This window comes from Lissotriton helveticus, chromosome 5_1 (genome assembly GCF_964261635.1).
Source record: "Lissotriton helveticus chromosome 5_1, aLisHel1.1, whole genome shotgun sequence".
In the NCBI taxonomy this organism is placed as follows: Eukaryota; Metazoa; Chordata; class Amphibia; order Caudata; family Salamandridae; genus Lissotriton; species Lissotriton helveticus.
In genome coordinates this window covers 752,944,078-752,964,200 of record NC_136065.1, presented here as the reverse complement: position 1 = coordinate 752,964,200, position 20,123 = coordinate 752,944,078, and the positions used below count along the sequence as shown (strand labels likewise).

Here is a 20,123-nt window from a genome sequence, read left to right as displayed (position 1 = left end):
TTAGGATTTCATAGACCAGGGCGGGGGCACTCCGGGTAAAAACACGTAATCACCTAACCAAATCTTTCTCTCCCATCCCACCCAAGAAACACGTCTCACCATTTAAAAAGCCTCAAACATATCCTTAGCTAAACCTGTCTTTAGACCCAGGTGATGAATGGACTTGTTCCGCAGGGTAGCCCAGCATTAATTGGCCGAATCGTTTATCAGTGGTACATTTGCCAGTACTAGGGTGTACGGGGCTGTTGCTGGAGGAAGGGTAAGGGTAATGGGTTCTTGACGCAATATTTGGCTAGATGTTTTATGTAGCTTTTCCTGTGGATGCGTGTCAATGTGTGGTGTCCTCCCATTATTTTCCTTTTCTATACCTCCTGCCCCCTTTTTGCCATCCTGATTATTATTGTTATGCCCATGTGTAACACCTTTTCTAGCGTTTTTTTCTGAGTTACTCGGAGTATGGGCTCCCTGTCTTAAAATAAAGGAGGGCTGTCTGCATGACCGTTCATCACCCCCATTTGATGACTTAGGTATGAGTTAAGTTAGTTTATTTAGTTTACTCAGGATAGTGGCTTGTCCAGCTTCTAGGTGCACTAATCTTTCCTCTAGTGGGCCAATAACTGTTTGAATAGCAGATACCAGATCTGCAAAAAGGGACTTAGAATCAGATATGCGGCTACAGGTTTGTGATTTAATATTACTTTTTACCTGAGTAGCCCATTTTTCCCCCTATTTGTCCCCGTATTAGGCTTAGTTTTTGTCATAGTTGCGACTCCGGCTTATTAGTTTGTGCCTCAGTAGTGTGTATCACAGGAGGTAGACTAATGGGGGGGGGCTTTCTTTACCTTTATACAAGTTCTCTTTGGTGGGGGCAGTGTGAGAGCATCTTGATCTTCGGAAAGAATTTCAGCCATTTGTTAACTCATTTAAAATGTAACTGCTATTTTGTGTACCCGGGGACTTTTTTACTCAACGCCCCTGTAATCAAACCTTCTTTCTTTTTAGTCAATGCATCTTCAACACTAGATATTTGCTTCTCTATGGCCCCTACTGCACCCGTAAAGTAGTTCATTAATGACATGTTAGTTATTTTTTTCTTATCTGCTGGTAGTGCTCCATTGGATCTGTTTAACATTCTTTTCCCCATCAGTAGTGTGGCAGTCCTTCCTCATGTACACTTAGGGCCGCTATGTCAACTAACAAAATCCACTTAAGCACAGAGAGTCTTTTGGCAATATTGATGTCCTTACTTGATTGTGGTCCCAGACTCCAAATGTCCCAAATACTGATGAGCCATGAGACGGGGCCCGGTCCAGTCTCTTCCGGGCTATGACAGGCAAGGACGGGCCCGAGCGAGCCCGCGTGCGCCCCGCGCCGCGGGAGCCCGCTCCGAGATTTAAAGGGCAGGTGGCGGCTTGCACAGCTCCTCGCGTGAGACCGCACTGCCTTGTGGGCTATGTAGTCCCTGGGCAGTGCGCGGTCCGCGCTAGGGAGCAGGGAAAGGTCCTTTGTTGGTTCTGGCACTAAGTCTCCGGGTCTGGAAAAGGGCAGCAGCCCCGCGATGGCCAGCAAAGAACAATCCTGGTAGGCAAATGTGTCTCTCAGAGTGCGTCCCCTTTCCCACTACCAAACGCGAGTTGAAGGCCTTCTTGGGACTGGTGGGCTACTCCCGGCGTTTCATCCCACAATTCTCGGACATCGCTGCTCCCCTAACCGAAGTGCTAAAGAAGAAGACCTCCTCGACACAGCTCCGCTTCCCCTCGGCCACTGATGAAAAGGCCTTTCAGGATCTCAAAACAGCCCTGACCATGTCCTCTGTGTAATCACACCTGTTTTTAAGAAACCGTTTATCCTCCAAACAGACGCATCTGGGGTGGGCATAGGTGCAGTTCTATCGAAGCAAGACAGCAGGGGTGTTGAGAGACCCATCCTTTGTCACCAGAAAACTGTTTCCTAGGTAAGGATTTTATCCCAAAATTGAAAAGGAGTGCCTGGCAGTTAAATAGGGGATCGAGAAACTGCGTTATTACCTTGAGGGTAGGCCCTTTGTGCTATACACTGACCATGCTCTCTTGACCTGGTTACAACAGAACAAGGGGTGCAACGACCGGGATCTCCGTTGGTGCTTAGCCCTCCGACCGCTCCAGTTTCAGGTTTGCCACCGTAAGGGCGCAGAGCAGGGGAATGCCGACTTCCTGTCCCGTTATCCTTTTTCTCCCGAACGGTGAAATCCTGGGGTAGGGATGTGTGAGGAGGTTCCGGGGGACCAGGAGTCGTGGCACTTTAAGGAAACTGACCTGTTGCTGCTCCGTGTGTAGGACCTGAGCGGCCCCTTTAATCCGTCTTGGGCAGACCGGCAGGTGGAGCCCGAGGTGATGACATTAGCCCGAACAGTCCTATCAGGAACGGACACCGAGGTGAAGAAGGAATGAGCCGCTTGCTGGGGCGCGCTTGCTGGGAAACCAGAGAGAGGACCCAACGAGTGTAGAAGGCGCCAGCAGAACTGGAGAGAAGTCACCACCCCGCCAGAGGAGCCGAAGTGGGACAGGAGGAGCCAGATAACGGGAAGGAGACCGGAAACAGCCACATCAAGCAACGCCTCAACACTCTCTAGGAGGAGCATGGCTGGAGCAGGTACGTCGCCGTATAAGGGGGGTTTCTTTCTCACGGGGAGGGAACGTGTAATCCTTTGAGGGTGAACACCGGTTTTTTTCATTTCTTTTCCTCACTTGGTGGTGGAGCTCAGTGAACCCCCTCACAGCCTTGTCCCTGCTACAAGAAGCCTGAAGATTCCCCACTGATTTGTGATTCTTTTCTCTTTCTTCCCAACGTACCTCGTGCCTACCGAGAGAACACAAAGCCCTGAAACACTCCAGCCCCATTCGAAGCAACACCGGGAGCACCAGAACAGATCCCAAGGCTGATTGTACCGTCATGAATTATCTCCTAATAAAAGCACAAACCAAAAGTGATTCAGTTCTCCAGCAGTGTTCTTTTAGAAAGAGGAGGAGTCGGGGAACAGTGCCAACCCCAGGGAGACCTGATACAATCCTTAAAATGGAATTTAAAGGTTACTCGATTGTCGAACACCACACCTAAGTATCTATACGTCTTGACAAATTCAATTGTACCTGCTCTTGCCTTCCATGAATTAAACTTCTGTTTAACCGTACCAATTTTCATCACTTTGGGTTTTTTTTTTACATTCAGTTCAAGGCCATTCTGTTGTGTATATAGTCATCTAAGGCGGAAATAAGTCTCTGTAGGCCAATAGGAGTATGACTCTCCTCTATTTTGATGATGAATGACAAGTTTGGTCGCAGTTTGCTATTTTTATCCATAGGTTCTTCCACCGATTTCTCATCTGAAGATCCATCATCAGTAGGTATTATATTTTTGGTGAAAACTTAGTATGGAGTCCGGCCGCAACAACATCTCTAGAGGAGAACCGTGTAGGTAGCTCCTGAAAGTAATAGTGTGACTTTGAGGGGCATTTTCGTGTTATTTCTACAATGATTCCAATTATGAAGATGACTCTGGAACCACCTCCACAGTGACAAAACATTGGACTAAAAACTGTGCGACGAATGCTACATTATGTTTTAATGCTTTGGATATATAGTTCGATAACCTGTTACATGATGCAATATGTCACAGTAAATCAAAATGTCAATAAAAATATGTTTAAAAAAAATAAATAAATAAAGATGACGAGAACTGAGAGTAGAAGTAGCATTTTTCAAATTGTTACTCAAGGTTACACATTTTCACCTGATAGGTAAATATTACTGTGGTTCCATTGGACTGTTCCTGTAGTGATTACTAGTAACTGGAAAGAACAGTGCAGTTCTGTTTTATCACTCTGTGATAATTTATTTCTCTCTTTATTCCAAATCAAGACAAAAAAGAATATCAATAAACATAAACAAGCTGCCTTCTCCTTAATACCTTTGTATATTTTTTCTCTTATTTTTAGAGAACTCCCAGAAAGTCCTTTGTGAGCTCTCTACAGAGTCTGCCTTCAAGCAGGAGGGGAAAGTCCCTAGTCGACTTGCTCTTGGAGGTAGAGGTGGATATAACGGGAAGTGCTGGGGGTCACCTGTGCGGCAAAAGAAAAAGCACACAGGTACAATCTTCTGGGCCTTCCTTTGATCCAAATAAGTGATTGAAAACAATTTCATCAATGGGTCTGTGTATATAATGTCAAAATGTATAGTGATGTCTCTAAGTTTATGATTTATGTTTTGTACTGTGGGTGTCGTTTCCATGCGTGCTACTTGTATTTTTATTTTGATCTCAGCCAGATTTTTTGCTTGCCATTTGTGTTGATAGCTGATGGTCTTTCAACTGCTTGCTTGATCTAAGCTTCACACAGTATAGAATAACAATAGACTGCCTACTTATCCCTTTAATTACCACCATTAAATATGCAGCATAGGGCAATTGGAAGAAGAAAGCTAGGCAGCTTTCATTTAAAAAGTGTAAACAAATGTTGATGTGTTGAAGTACATAATGTTAATTTACAGTATTTGAATGGACGTTGAGACGGAACCCTTTTTAATTTTTTTTATTAAGCATTTCGTCAGTAAAACTAACATTATTTTACAAATATGATTTCAGTTAGGCTCATACTATTTTGCAACTCGCACTTTTCCATTAACAATATCATTACCACCTATATATCTTGACAGTAGTGCTTGTACGATCTCTCCACTACATTAAATACCCTCGCCTCCCTTCCCCCAGGCATGTCATATATTGTAGTCCTCCCATGTTCCCTAACTGTGAAGGATGCCCAGGTTCCCTCCATCCGTTATGTTATATCTTCGCTCCTAGGCCGTGTAAGGGTGAGGGGTCCCTGATGGAACCCTTTTGTTTATGTAGAAAATATACAGTAGGACTCAAAATATTTATGAACTATACCTTCGAATATAAAACGGCTCCACGGAAGATATATTTAATGGTTGTGTGGAAATTCTGATCTCAGCTCATTATCCATTCAACCTCCAATTGTAAGAGTGATGTGCCTTTTTTATGTTTGGGGCTTGTTTCCACAAATAGGATCCCGGCCATACTTGCGTATTTTTAGCGCCCACATATTTAGAGATTCTAAAGATTCACTGGGCTTCGGAATTCCCCTGGAGGGTACAGAGAAACAGCCGAAATATAGCGTAAATTTTTGATTTTGTTTTTGGAACAATGAAAAAAAACTTCTTTTTAAAGTGCTTTGCAAGAAAACTTTTGTTTTTTGGTTTCTACGTAGATCAGCAACAAAAGGTTTGCTGGGCGAAGATCACCATATTCCTAGCTTTCAGGAACAAGCAGGGTTGTAAATAAAATAAATACCTTTTGCAGTTTTGTAAGTGGCAGTCCTTTTTAGGTCTCGACTATTATATCCCGCAGGGATAGATAGGTGAGATTATAGTAGGCAGTTCAAAAACTCTACCAAACTTGCGGATCCCGTACAGTTCATGTGAGTATGCGCGTGCACGCCATCACCAGCCACGTCATACCACCATTTGTCTGTGCCTCGTATCAGACATCAAAGGCTGCTGCTTCCCCGCCCCCCGCGTGCACATTGCCATCACCATTTGTCTGTGCCTCGCATCAGACTTCAAAGGCTGCCACTCCCCCGCCAACCCCCCCCCCACAGCAATGCAGAGAGCTTGTTTTTTTTTGCCTGCAACTGGCATAGCGCTCAATTGGCCATAAGACAGGCATCTCCGCGCTTTTGTTTGTCCGGGGATAGCATCTGTGCAGTGGCACGGGCTACTGTACTGGAATGTAGACAGAGGCCTATATGAAGTGTGCACTGTTCCAAGAGAATACATTCTCAGTAATTTCAACTGTGATCTTATTGTATGAATAAAAAACAAACGGACAAACTATTCTTCTGTGGATTAAAACATCTTTTTTAGTAGTAAACATAATTATTCAAATATCACAGTTCCATTATATTCACCATAATGATTGTTCACTTTACAATCAACAAATGCGTGTATCACTATTGATTAGAAATCATGACAAAATACTGTCAACACTGGAATATATTCTGTACATTATCCACAACATGATATGTATCACATCTTATATCTTATATATATATCAAAATCAATTTTGGAGAAGCGCCGCCCAATGCATTTCGGGAACTGACGTTCCCTTCTTCAGGTGCAAATACCTAAAAAATACAGAAAAATTACATCAAATAACCAACTAACCTATATGCTTAATATACAAAATGGGCATAGTAAGTAGACACAGGGGGGTAAGATCCTATATGACGTTCAAAATGACATACTGTTTTTAGAAGTGAAGGAGGTGACTATCTTATCCAATACAAACTGGAAACATAAGACCTATCATTATGGTATATTATCATAGGACATGAGAATATCACTCATCTGATATACAACACCCATCAAAATGCATCAAAAATACACTGTTCAGTGACAATTAATAAGTGCGTGGCTGTAACTTACTGAAATATATAAACATTCTCCTCGATTTTGCATGTGTCAGTTTTTACTGACATTACACGTTTCAATAGCTATTCAATATAAGCTCACAACAAAGTTGCAATATATATGTCCCTGTGACTCAAACCAAAAGTCAAAGCGCTATGCCTTGAACTGTGTATTTACTGCAATTAATATTATTGTCTGCTAGATATACATACAAACATTACAAAATACTGTTGAGGAGTTAAAACAAAACATGTCCCCTGCGATGTAACACTGACCTGCAGCTCTCTACAAATCTCAATGGCAAGTACTGATTTGTTTACGTGATAACAAATGAAGGTATCTGCATGAAATGAACACATTACAGGAGATCCTGTTAACTTCGCCTGAACTCGACAGTGAGGTGCTCTATCTCTATCAAACTTAAAAATATGTTCACATACCTATTAGCGAAAATTCAAGCGTAAAACGGTCTCTTGGTCTCTGTGTGTTTATTCTCGGTACGAAAGTTAATTTCTGAAATAAACACATGTATCATTGTGAATATACTTTGCTTCTCACTCTCTGTACTGAATTCCTATATAAATAAATACTCCTGCTCATACCTTTTATCACGAATGAAACAGTGAGATCATCTCTGAATGTCGGTTTCGAAAGTTTAGAAAGCGCAGTTCTTTTTCTGAAATGGACAAATATACCTCATTAGATGCCATGTGCTTTCACCCTAAGGGGTGAGTCCCTACTGCTAATAATGCTACTTAATCCAGAAAATGTTTATCACGCTTACCATCGAGTCATAAACTTGCTCCTTCTGTGTTTATCCCGCGATTCTCCCAAAGGAGCCGCGGAAGGATACCATACAGGTTTTAAAGAGTTCCTGTCCAGTGTCGTCACATGATTACAAAGCGATACAAAAGGGGATGATGGACGGAGCGTTTGAACAAATCAAACACTCACCCCCAGTCAACTGATCTGGGTTTAATCCATCACCATTCTTTAGTTCACTCAGCCACCCCAGTTTAGACATGACTATATGCAAATCAGTCTGACCCTGTGCCTCATGGGAACAGTACAGCCCGAACTGCCAAGCCATATCTTCCCTGGACCGGAAACAAGCATCCTGGGACCGGTTTCGGATTCATAATTCTCATCAGCCAGGCTATCTTGAATCCAGTGGCCAAGTGAACAAGGGACTCACGTCTGAGCATACCCTGCCACACTTAGGGTGAACAAAGCGATACAAAAGGGGATGATGGACGGAGCGTTTGAACAAATCAAACACTCACCCCCAGTCAACTGATCTGGGTTTAATCCATCACCATTCTTTAGTTCACTCAGCCACCCCAGTTTAGACATGACTATATGCAAATCAGTCTGACCCTGTGCCTCATGGGAACAGTACAGCCCGAACTGCCAAGCCATGTCTTCCCTGGACCGGAAACAAGCATCCTGGGACCGGTTTCAGATTCATAATCCTCATCAGCCAGGCTATCTTGAATCCAGTGGCCAAGTGAACAAGGGACTCACGTCTGAGCATACCCTGCCGCACTTAGTGCGAACAAAGCGATACAAAAGGGTCCATGGAAGACATGGCTTGGCAGTTCGGGCTGTACTGTTCCCATGAGGCACAGGGTCAGACTGATTTGCATATAGCCATGTCTGAAATGGGGTGGCTGAGTGGGCTAAAGAATGGTGGTGGATTAAACCCAGATCAGTTGACTGGGGGTGAGTGTTTGATTTGCTCAAACGCTCCGTCCATCATCCCCTTTTGTATCGCTTTGTTCGCCCTAAGTGTGGCAGGGTATGCTCAGACGTGAGTCCCTTGCTCACTTGGCCACTGGATTCAAGATAGCCTGGCTGATGAGTATTATGAATCTGAAACCGGTCCCAGGATGCTTGTTTCCGGTCCATGGAAGACATGGCTTGGCAGTTCGGGCTGTACTGTTCCCATGAGGCACAGGGTCAGACTGATTTGCATATAGCCATGTCTAAAATGGGGTGGCTGAGTGGGCTAAAGAATGGTGGTGGATTAAACCCAGATCAGTTGACTGGGGGTGAGTGTTTGATTTGCTCAAACGCTCCGTCCATCATCCCCTTTTGTGTCACATGATTACCCTCAGGCTTATGGGACATGTAGTTATTTGATGGTAATCTCTCAGCCACAATACCGCGAATGTGTGAATAAGTACTGTAACCCCGAATGTCTATACCTGAGATTTCAGTTCCTAATCTAAAAGTTCTGAACATCCATCACATGTATGTCGGGACCTGCCCGGACATATAATGATACTTTCTTAATAACAGTATCAAGTGATATTATAGCGAGGAATCATGAAGAAACTATATATCTCTACGGATCCTCCTCATATGAATATACTGTTATCTCCCTCACCAGCAACATTATCAAAAAAACGCTGCGAAATGAATCATGCGCCGTTAGTGCCTGTCATTGCCTCGGTCACTAGCCTAAACACACTTAGCATGTGATCAAACAAAGGCTTAGAAACAAAGTCGGTGACTGTCGTCATTTAGGCGTAAAAGTTATTATCTATCCTATACTCCTTTGTCAGCCTTACTTATATATAAAGTGGATGGTGAGTCCATTGATAAAAACAAAACAGCTAGTATCACTAAATGAATATTTTACTCACTACGTGCATGGACTAGGAACATAGATGAAGTACATGATATCAACTGATGACATGTCTCAAATTACATAAGCTCACATCTAATAATAAGTATAAATGTATTCCAATACTCACATAATGTACACAACCAAGATTGTCCCTCTCCAATAGCATGTACATTATACAATGAAAATCATATTTGCACATACACAAAGTAAATGTATACCTATTTCATTACCAGGTATATCTGATGTTATACAACACATACACAGTACAATGAACTACATATGTGTACATTCACAAAATTAATGTGTATATAATTCATGACTAGACATATCTAATGTTGTTATTAATCTGTATATCATATAAATATTCACTTGATCCTGTATTAATGCTCATCCTACACATGTATATAGCCTACATTGATACCATATCTCAGAAGATAATATTGGGAATAGAAACAAAAATAATTGATATACAATCACATACAGTACATAATGCTATATAATGAGGTTCCATGCAATACCATAATGAATGTATTCAAAGGTCAACGGTTCACTGATGGTGTGTATTAATAGCGGTGTAGATAATGGATAATCTGGTGTATGCCAATCCTCACTTATAGAAAACAACTTAAATCTAATCTGTTGTTAATTCCTCGTGGTACCAGTGTGCATAAATGTTCTATCCAAAATGCTTCCCTTTGGAGTAGTTTAGCACTGTTGTCTAGTCCCTCTTTTCTTGCAACAACCTCTATAATTTGTGCTCTCAATTGTGCAATGTTGTGTTTTTCATCTAACCAATGATTCTCAATAGATGTTGTTCTGCTTGTGCACCTAAAAGTTGCTTTTATGTTCTGTAAGCCTGGTTTTAAGCTTGCGTTCAGTTTTCCCTATATACAACTTCCCACACGGGCATTTTAAACAATACACTATGTTGGTTGTGTTACAATCAGCTGAATGTTTCAACGCTATTCTTTTACCCGAAGTAGGGTATACAAGAGTATTGCCCGTTATGATGTTGTTACAGTGAACACAGTTTTGACATCTATAGTTCCCTTATGTAGTTGTGGTTCAAAAGATTTACTGGGAGTTCTAACTATATCCATTGAGTTTCTCCCTCTGGTATATGCAAATATGGGTCTATCCATGAATATACCCCTAAAATCTTTTTCATTTTGAAGTAACTCACATCTATTCAAGATGATGCTTTTAATCTTATTAGATGCTGTAGAGTACTTAGATACAAAGGTGAATCCTTTTCTCTGCCGCCTAGGAGTAGGAGTCAGTAGTGATTGCCTGTCCCTAATTTCCAGTCTGTCAATGCTTTGATCTAGAATCTCAGTGGGGTACTCTCTCTGCTCAAATCTTGTGCGATGTGTCTGCAACTGTTTGTCAAATATCTCCTCATTTGCACAAATCCTTTTAATCCTTAAAAAATTTGAATACGGTAAATTGGTAATGAGACTTTTCGGATGAAAAAGGTGAATAACAGGGTGCTGTTACGGTCAGTGGGGTTTGGTATGAATGTCTGTGACTAATTTGTTCAACATGGTGTCTTTTGTGATTTTAACATCAAGATAAGTCACTTCACTGTTACTTATCGAATATGTGAACTGGATTCTGCGGTTCTTCTTATTTAACTGTGTTATCAGTTTTTCCAAGTCACTCTGGGCTAGATGTAGGTAATTCATATTTACCGACTCTTAAATACCGAATTTTACCGATTCGGTATTTAAGAGTCGGTAAATATGAAGGGGGGAGATGTAGGTATTTCCAGATGTTGAAATACCGATTTGTTAATATTCGGTATTTACCGATTCGGTAAATACCGAATCGGTATTTTCTATTGATTCCTATGGGCTGTGAAGCCCGTAGGAATCAATGGGAAATACCAATTCGGTAATTACCGAATCTGTAAATACCGAATTCTGCAAGGGTGCAGGGGGTGTCACTTTGACACCCTCTTGCACCCCAAATACAGGCAAGTGTGCCATGTGGCACACAGACATGCCCTAAGGGCAAGTTCTGTCTGTCACATGGCATAGGTGTGCAGGCACACATGTGCATGCATACCTGGATTCGGTATTTTACCACCCAATTGAATTGGGTGGTAAAATACCGAATCTGTATTGCCTTTGGGACTCAGAAGAGTGCCACCTACATTTGGATTTACCGAATCGGTAAAATTACCGATTCGGTAAATTTACAGATTCTGTAAAAAAAATGCCCCTACATGCCAATTCTTAAATACCGGTCGGTAACGGCTGAAATCGGCCGTTACCGACCGGTATTTAGGCTCCTACATCTGGCCCTCTGTTCCTTAGCCCAAATCAGAAATATGTTGTCTATGAAACGACAATATTGTACCAGGCCTGTATTCCACATCTCATCAGTCAATATATATTCATGCTCAAATTTAGACATAAAGATGTTCGCATATGCTGGTGCCCCAGAAAATCCCATACTTGGTCCAGTCATTTGTCCATAAAAGTTATCCTTCCATTTAAAATAACTGTTATTCAGGCAAAAATGCAGTAATTTAAGAATGAATATGCATTTTTCCTGTTCTAGTTCAAGTTGAAGTAATGCCCATTCCGTGGCTTCCAAACCCTGTTCATGATTTATAGATGTAAACAACGCCGTTACGTCGATGGTGCACAGCACCCAATTTTGACTATACATCTCTTGAATGGCCTCAATCTTATTGAGAAAATGTGTTGTATCCTTTATGTAGGTACACCACGATTGGACAAACCTTTGCAAGTAGTAATCAAGATATTTCCCGAGAGGATCAAATATAGACCCACACCCTGCCACTATGGGGCGGAAAGGAGGATCTGTTGGATGCTTGTGTATTTTTGGTGTCATATACAGTTTGGGTCTTTTCGGGTTATACTTTGTGAGATAAGCCTTTTGATCATCAGAAATAATTCCCTCAGCCATAGCTTCCTGTAAATATCCGTGAAGAACTTCTTGTAAAGTCGTCGTGGGGTCAATGTCAAGCATTATGTACGTGTTTGTATCATGAACATGTTCATTCACTTTACGTGTGTAGTAATCTGTATCCATGATAACTAGGGCTCCGCCCTTGTCAGCTGGTTTCAAAGTTAAATTCTCATTCTGGATTATAGAATGAATGGTTCTGTGATTGTGTTTTGTGAAATTTGTTTTTTTAGTTGATTTGTACTGGATCTTCATCAAATCACGTTTCACTGTCTCCTCAAAGAAATCAATTATCTTGTGAGAAATGGGGGCCTGATATTTACTTTTAGGTCTAAAAATGGTATCTTCAGTGTCACTTTGTTCATCTGGCGGTTGTTCCATCACATTGGAAAAATAATGACGTAGTCTCAATTTACGTATAAATTTGTACAAGGCCACATTTGTTTCCAACAATGTAGTGTCATTTGTAGGCACAAAGGTCATACCTTTATTTAAGGCATAAGTTGTTGCTTGGTTAGTGACGTTGAAGAGATATTGATAATCAAGCTACATTCTTTCAACTGCGTAATGTTCTTCCCTTGTCCTCTCCTTGTGGGACGCTTGCCTGATCTGGTACCAACTGCTGTTTCTGTTGTGGGGGTGGCTGCCCTGACGTTGGAGCCTGTGACAAAAAAGAAGAACCTGTAGTCGATGTGCTAGCTCCTATTGTTTCATTGATCTGTGTCACAGCCTTTGATTGAATCATTGGGGTGGACCCAATTTTAGTGACTGGTGGTCGTGTAGCCAAGATGTCCTGATCTGTAGTGATACTCTCTTCGCTAGATGTATTAGTCTTATGGGTGGTGGTAGTAAAGCCTTTTTTTGCATAAATCTCCGCCCAGGTATACACCTCATTTAACTTGTAATCGATAGCATCACACCGATACTTTCTGATTTTGCCTTCTTGGAGTTCTTTGTTATAACGATCCAATTTTAAATTTAAATCTTCTAAAGTTTTTGCCCAAGTTTGTGATTCAATGCTTATTTCAAGATCTTTTTTGAGGTTGAAAATCTCTTCGTCTAACTCCTTGATGGTCCGGGACAATTCCTCTATAATTAACAAAGTTAGGTCCAACGAACACTTATTTAATATTGAAAACCATTTATCCATGAATTGTGGGTTTAAATGGAACCTAAATAGCATTGGTCGTAACGCTATCCTCAAACCACGCGGAATACGTTTGGCACGATGGTATTGTACCAACGTAGAGGCATGGAGTCGTTGATTCAGTTGCCTTCGCGTTAAAGTATTCAAGTTGTTTTAACCTCTGCATGGTTGATCCCCCATGGGTGTCTACTAATTTGATCTCATTTATAAGCGCATATATATCAGTCACTTCTTCATTTGAGTAGGTCATCGTTGTGGCTCTATTTTCTGTGATGTGTGTTATGCTATCAAATGATGCCATATTATCAACTGATGGCTTTTAATTGTACTCTATTGGTGCTACCTCCTGGAGCCAAAATTATATACTAAATTCAGGGGAGTAGAGGAGCATTCAAGTATTTAAACACTTAACTATGTTAATCACACTTAACTAAGGGGTGCAACACTACAGATTGTGTTGGCTACACAATGTCTGAAAACTGTACTGGAATGTAGACAGAGGCCTACATGCAGTGTGCACTGTTCCAAGAGAATAAATTCTCAGTAATTTCAACTGTGATCTTATTGTATGAATAACAAACAAACGAACAAACTATTCTTCTTTGGATTCAAAAATCTTTTTTAGTAGTAAACATAATTATTCAAATATCACAGTTCCATTATATTCACCATAATGATTGTTCACTTTACAATCAACAAATGCGTGTATCACTATTGATTAGAAATCATGACAAAATACTGTCAACATTGGAATATATTCTGTACATTATCCACAACATGATATGTATTACATCTTATATCTTTTATATATTTCAAAATCAATTTTGGAGAAGCGCCACCCAATGCATTTCGGGAACCGACGTTCCCTTCTTCAGGGGAAAATACCTAAAAAATACAGAAAAATGACATCAAATAACCAACTAACCTATATGCTTAATATACAAATTGGGCATAGTAAGTAGACACAGGGGGGTAAGATCCTATATGACGTTCAAAATGACATACAGTTTTTAGAAGTGAAGGAGGTGACTATCTTATCCATTACAAACTGGAAACATAAGACCTATCATTATGGTATATTATCATAGGACATGAGAATATCACTCATCTGATATACAACACCCATCAAAATGCATCAAAATTACATCAAAAATACACTGTTCAGTGACAATTAATAAGTGCGTGGCTGTAACTTACTGAAATATATAAACATTCTCCTCGATTTCGCATGTGTCAGTTTTTACTGACATTACACGTTTCAATAGCTATTCAATATAAGCTCACAACAAAGTTGCAATATATATATCCCTGTGACTCAAACCAAAAGTCAAAGCACTATGCCTTGAACTGTGTATTTACTGCAAATGGCACGGGCTACTCCTGCTCAGTTACTTGTGGCCTTTGTATTTATTTATAGATGACAGCTGTAACACACTCATGGAGTTAAAACTAACCGCTTGAAATAAATATCAAATACATTCAGCAATTAGTCTCTTTGTGCATAAGCATCGAGTAAGCCGTTGGTACTAGTTTCTTGACCTGTGGAGGATGAAGATGTAGTTTGGTTTTGTTAAAGGCTAGTTTGACCTCTGGCATGTGATGTCAGCCCTCTTCATCGGACAATGGTGCACCCTTTCTCCTCCAGCAATTCGTTACTGCTTTTTACACTCTCATAAGCCCCTTTTCCGTTGTGTTCCCTTCTCTCTTCTATTATTCCTGTGCCCTCTCACACATGCAGGCTATGTGTCCCCGTCCTGTCACCGTCTCTTCCCTTTCTTTCTTCTTGTGACCCTCTCTTCATTTGTTCCCATTGTCAGACTGTTCTAATTATCCCATTTTAACAGTTTCCTCCATATTCTTCATCTCCCACTCCCTTCCCCTCAGTCTTCCCCTTCCTTCGTCGCTGTCGTCCCCTCTCCTTGTCTCTCTTTCCCTATTACCTTCCCACTTGTCATTTCTCTATCTGCCGGCGGTCTCCCAGCCCCGACTTTCCAATTCTCTCATTTCCCTCTCTTTCTCTCTCTATCCTATTCTCCACACCATGGCATCTACGTGTCTCTCTTACCTCCTCTTCTCGTTTCTTTTCTATCCTCTGGTTTCACTTCTCTCTCTTGCTCCGTTTATTTTCTTCTCACTACCTCTTCTCTCCTTTCTGCTCTCACTATCTCTTCTCTCCTTTCTACTCTCACTCTCCTCTTCCACCTCTTTCGTACTTGCTGTTTGCCTCACACATTCTCCTCTTCCCCCTCCCACGGCTCGCTGTTAGTGCCACTTCTTTTTCCTTTCTTGCATTTCTCGTTCTCTCACTTCTTTCTCAGTAGTTAACCTTCTTTTGCGCCTTATCTCTCTCACAGTCGTCTCTCTTGTCTCTGTTAATCCCTCACCCTCACCTTGCCCCAGCTGAGTGATTAGCCAGTTGTGTCAATTTGGATGGCCAGCCAGGGGTGGCATAATTCATGCTGCAGCCCCTGGTAGGCCTTGGATGCACCTATGCCCTGGGTACCTATGGTACACTGTACCGAGGCTCACAAGGTGACCCGACATCCAATTAGGTATGTACCTAAAGTACATGGAGTCCATTTTACAGTGAGAGCAGATAGCCTGGGGCCCTGAATGGGAGGATCCCAGGCCAACTAAGTCGAAAACCAGCTAAACACTAGGCAAAAAGTTGGGGGTAACCATAGTCAGATATCCATCCTCCTACACCCCCCCCTTAAACGAAGGAGATAAGGCTATCCTTGACCAGGTAAGCCTATATTACCTGAGTGGCCATATAAGAAGGTACCCGCACTGGCATGGTTATCCCCTGTCTCATGGTCCACTAAGCAATCCCTCATCCTAGGGGTATCAGAGGGTCTCCACCATAGGGAATCTCTACCTGTAGTGTGTTTTGGCAAAGTAAGAGGCTGGTGTGGGGATGGAGTACTGAAATGAGGCTCCACTAATGTAGGGCTCAACTTCCTCCAATCACTCTCCACCATGTATGCCTTTCTTTCCATGACTGAGTTGCACTGTGCTCTCAGGGTCAACCTCTGGCTGCCTACAGCTGGAGGCTGGGTCCCTTTTGTTGGCTTACTAGAGGGATAGATCAGGTTTGGGGCCTTTGGGTCCCATATTTGGCTGTGCCCAACAGAGTCCATCTGGGGGAGGTTCCTAACTAAGAGTAAGGGAGTTCCCTCTGGAGTTTTTGGAATTTTCACCTTGCTAGGGCTGCTAGCTTTGGTGCCCCTAATCTGCTGATGGGGGTGTTCTTTTGGACAGGGGGCTCTTTGGGGTCCACTGGCCTCCCTGACCTCTACAGCCCTGGGCTGACTGAGGCAGGGTAAAGAGGGGCAGGTTACCTGCTCCAGACCGGGTCCCACCTTGGAAGGGTCCACTGACATCAGGGGCTCTGCCAGGCTAGGCCTGACTACCTCTGGGGCAGTTCCTTCACAAGGGGTAGGGTCAGTTCCCTGAGGAGGCCGACTCTCACTTAATGTCTTGTGGGAGGGAGACTTTTCTTCCTCCCCAATACTCTCTGTCTGTGTGGAGTGATCCATAGTTTCAGGCCTCACAACTCAAAAATCTGTTTGAGTTTGGGCTGTGACCATCACAGCCCTACCAACCTTTTCAGGAGGGAACTCTGTTTGCATGTGGGCTGTGATCATCACATCCCTGTCAACATGTTCAGGGAAGGAGTCTGCTTGAGATTGGGCTGAGACCATCACAGCTCTACCAACCTTTTCAGGGAGGAAATCTTGTGCTGGGGCTGTGGCCATCACAGCCCCACTAACCTTTCCAGGAAGACCTACCATTTTGGAATGGGTTTCTTGTTCTACCTCAGCCCAGGCTGAGATCTCTAGATCATTTCCCAGTAGACAATCTACAGGCAAGTTTGTAGACACTGCCACTCTTTGGGCCAGTGACACCTCCCCAGCTGAGATTTACTACTGTCATGGGATGATCTTTCTGCACTCCATCAATATTGACCACCTGGTATGTGTACCCAGGTAAAAGTTGTCCTGAGGGGACTAGACACTCAGTCACCATAGTGATGCTAGCCCCTGTATCTCGATAGGCTTCAACTTTCTGACCATTGATGAGGGGCTCCTGTCTGTACTTGCCCAAAGTGTTGGGACAAGCTGTGAAGTTGGCAAACCCCATGCCATTCTCACAGACAAGAGTAGCTATGGTAGGGGACCTGGTTAGGCAAGTCCACCTGAGTTCCCCAAGTAAACCCAGCCAAATTCTTGGGGGCACTCCCACCACCTGGGGGATTACTACTAGTAGTAACAGGAGGTTTTGGAGTAGTACTTGGAGGAACATTTTCCTTATTGTTAGCTTTTGGGCAACTGCTGTCAGTTTTCCAGTGGCCAGGCTGTTTACAGACATGGCAAAAAGGTTTCTTAATGGTAGAGGAAGGAGTTTGGGACCCACCCCCCTCAGAGGGATTTTGGGGCCCTGTAGTGGATGTGTCCTTAGATTTATCCCCACCTTTCTCTTTAGGCTTGGTATTATCTTTCTTTTGGTCACCACCCTGATTTTTAGGCCTAACCCTGGTTCTGACCCATTTTTCTGCCTTCTTACCCAATTCTTGGGGAGAGGTCAGATCAGAGTCCACCAGGTGTTGATGTAGAAGTTGGTTCTGACAATTATTAAGGATCTGCTCCCTCATAATCAAATTATACAATCCTTTATAGTCATGTACCTTGCTGCCCAATAACCAGCCCTCCAGAGCCTTAGTAGCACAATCTACAAAATCAGTCCAGTCCTGAGTATGTGCCTTCTGGGTATCCCTGAATAACAACCTATATTGCTCAGTGGTTAAGCCAAACCCATCTATCAGAGCACTCTTCAGGACTGTGTAGTTGTTAGCATCCTCATCACTAACTGTGAGGAGCATATCTCTGCCTTTTTCTGAAAAGGAGAGCCATAAGATTGCTGCCCACTGACTTTGAGGTACCTGCTGTACTTTGCAAACCCTCTCCAAAGCAGTAATCCACTTGTGGATGTCATCCCCAACTTTGAGGGGTGGGACAATCTTGCTTAGGTTTCTAGTATCATAGGACCTATCTTTATCCATAGGGATATTGCTGCCACCAGTGGAATCTAATCCACTTAACTTTTGCTCTCTGGCAAGGGCAAGTTTCTCCTTGGCGAGGGCAGTTTCTTCCCTCTGGATCCTCAGATTGACTTCCTTCATCCTTGCCTGATGCTCTCTCCTCTGAGGAAAAGTCATTCCCCTCTGAGCATTAGAGCCTCTAGAAGCATTAGAGTGGAGAGAGTCCCTGGAGTGGGACCTTCTCCTCCTATACCTCTGGTTAAGTCCACTTAGAGGCCTGTATGGGGCTAGCCCATCATCAGCCCCATGTAGGCTTAGGTTAGCCTGGCTAGGGCTGCTAACTTGGACCTGGCTGTCTACATCCTCCCCAGAATCTTCTGCCTCTATCTCTTCCTCATCATCTATGACAGTAGGGTCAGTGGCATCTTCTGCTGAGGGTAGTACCTCATCTGCATTACCTGAGGGGCCTGAACTAGAGGCTTTCTGAACATCATATTCTTCCATGAGTTCTATCATGTGCTTGAGGGTAGGGTGAGAACCCTGTTTTAATTTCAAATTTGTTTTTATTGGTTTTAAAGGCAAAAAAGGTAGGCAAATCAAGACAGTAGATACGTAGCAGGCATAAACAGCGAGCGAGACAGACAGGCACGTCTTCTCTATGAAGCGTAGAAGAAGCAGGTAAAACATGCCGACACTGAGGTGTACTGCCAATGTCGCGATTGGAATGCCATGTATGAAAGGTAATTAAACAAAACAAGAAGAAGAAGAACCAAGCCCCCCACCCCTTAACCAGCAACTCCCCCCTCCCCCCTTCCCGACCAGTATGCCGTTTGTGACTTCTGGTGTGGTACGCTCAGAGTGGTGTGCCTCAGGGTGTTCAAACTCATGGGGGCTCTCGTGGCGGGCCCGTGAGCCTCAGAATGCGGAGATATTTTGATAACGTTATTTCATGAAATTCTCTAGACAAGAGGGACAGAAGCGGTTGCCAAATCTTCTGATAGGAGTCGGCTGTGTGTGTGAGCGTGGCTTGAATAAGTTCCATGCCTAAAGTGAACCATAATTTATGTAGCCAGCCGGTGTGGGTGGGTGTGGTGTTGGATCCCCAGAGTGATAGGATATGTTGTGATGCCGCCTGCATGGCAATGCCCATCTGTTTGCCGCGAGGGGATCTCAAAGGGAATGTAAGTGCGTTGGGCAACCCCAGGATTGTGTTTGCCGGGAAGCGCGGGATTTCAGTATCAAAGGTGGAGTCGATGTCGTCCAGCACAGCCTTCCAATATGTCTGCAGTGCGGGGCAGCCCCACAGGAGATGGGTCAAAGTGCCCCTTTCACCGCAGCCCCTCCAACACAGCGCACTTCGGAGTGGATTGCCTTGATGGAGCCTAGCCGGGGTAAGGTGCCAGTAAATGGCCAATTTCACCGCCGCCTCCCTGGCGCTAGTATTGCGAGTCGTGTGTGCAGCCCTGTAGTATATAAACCCCCATTCCTTAGGTGATAGTGCCCTGCCAAGTTCCGCCTCCCAACGTTTCTGTCCCGCTGTCTTACCTGGGCCGGCCACGGGAAATAGCATTTTATAAAGGTCTGAGATAAGGTGTTTATCTGAGTCTTTCGTTACCAGCCATTTTTCGAACGGCGTCATTTGCCGACTAACTAGGGGGGCGCAGTCCGGGCTCATAAACCAGTGGCGGAGCTGAAAATATTGGAATATGTGGGGCCTGGCGACGCCGTATCCCTGCGCTACATCGGTGAGGGGGAGAAAACCGTTTAAATCAAAGAGGTGACCGGCCGAGCGACAGCCTGTATCACGCCACTGTAGGAAGGCTCGAGAATCAGTGCCCGGCGGGAATTCCGGGTTGTCGAAGAGTGGAGTGAGCGGGGAGGGGAAAGTCGTTAGGCCTCTCTTGA

The 20,123-nt window shown here is 43.4% G+C and overlaps 1 protein-coding gene across 3 annotated transcripts in view; it reads left to right on the top strand.

Moving 5' to 3' along the window:
- The window catches only part of ZSWIM8 (zinc finger SWIM-type containing 8), a 2,353,271-nt gene that overhangs the window by 1,474,506 nt on the left and 858,642 nt on the right, over positions 1-20,123 (top strand). For all 3 annotated transcript variants that reach the window (XM_078643224.1, XM_078643226.1, XM_078643225.1), the window contains one exon: positions 3,974-4,123. In XM_078643224.1, coding sequence (XP_078499350.1) covers positions 3,974-4,123 — 150 coding nt within the window. The remainder of the gene's footprint in view (positions 1-3,973; positions 4,124-20,123) is intronic.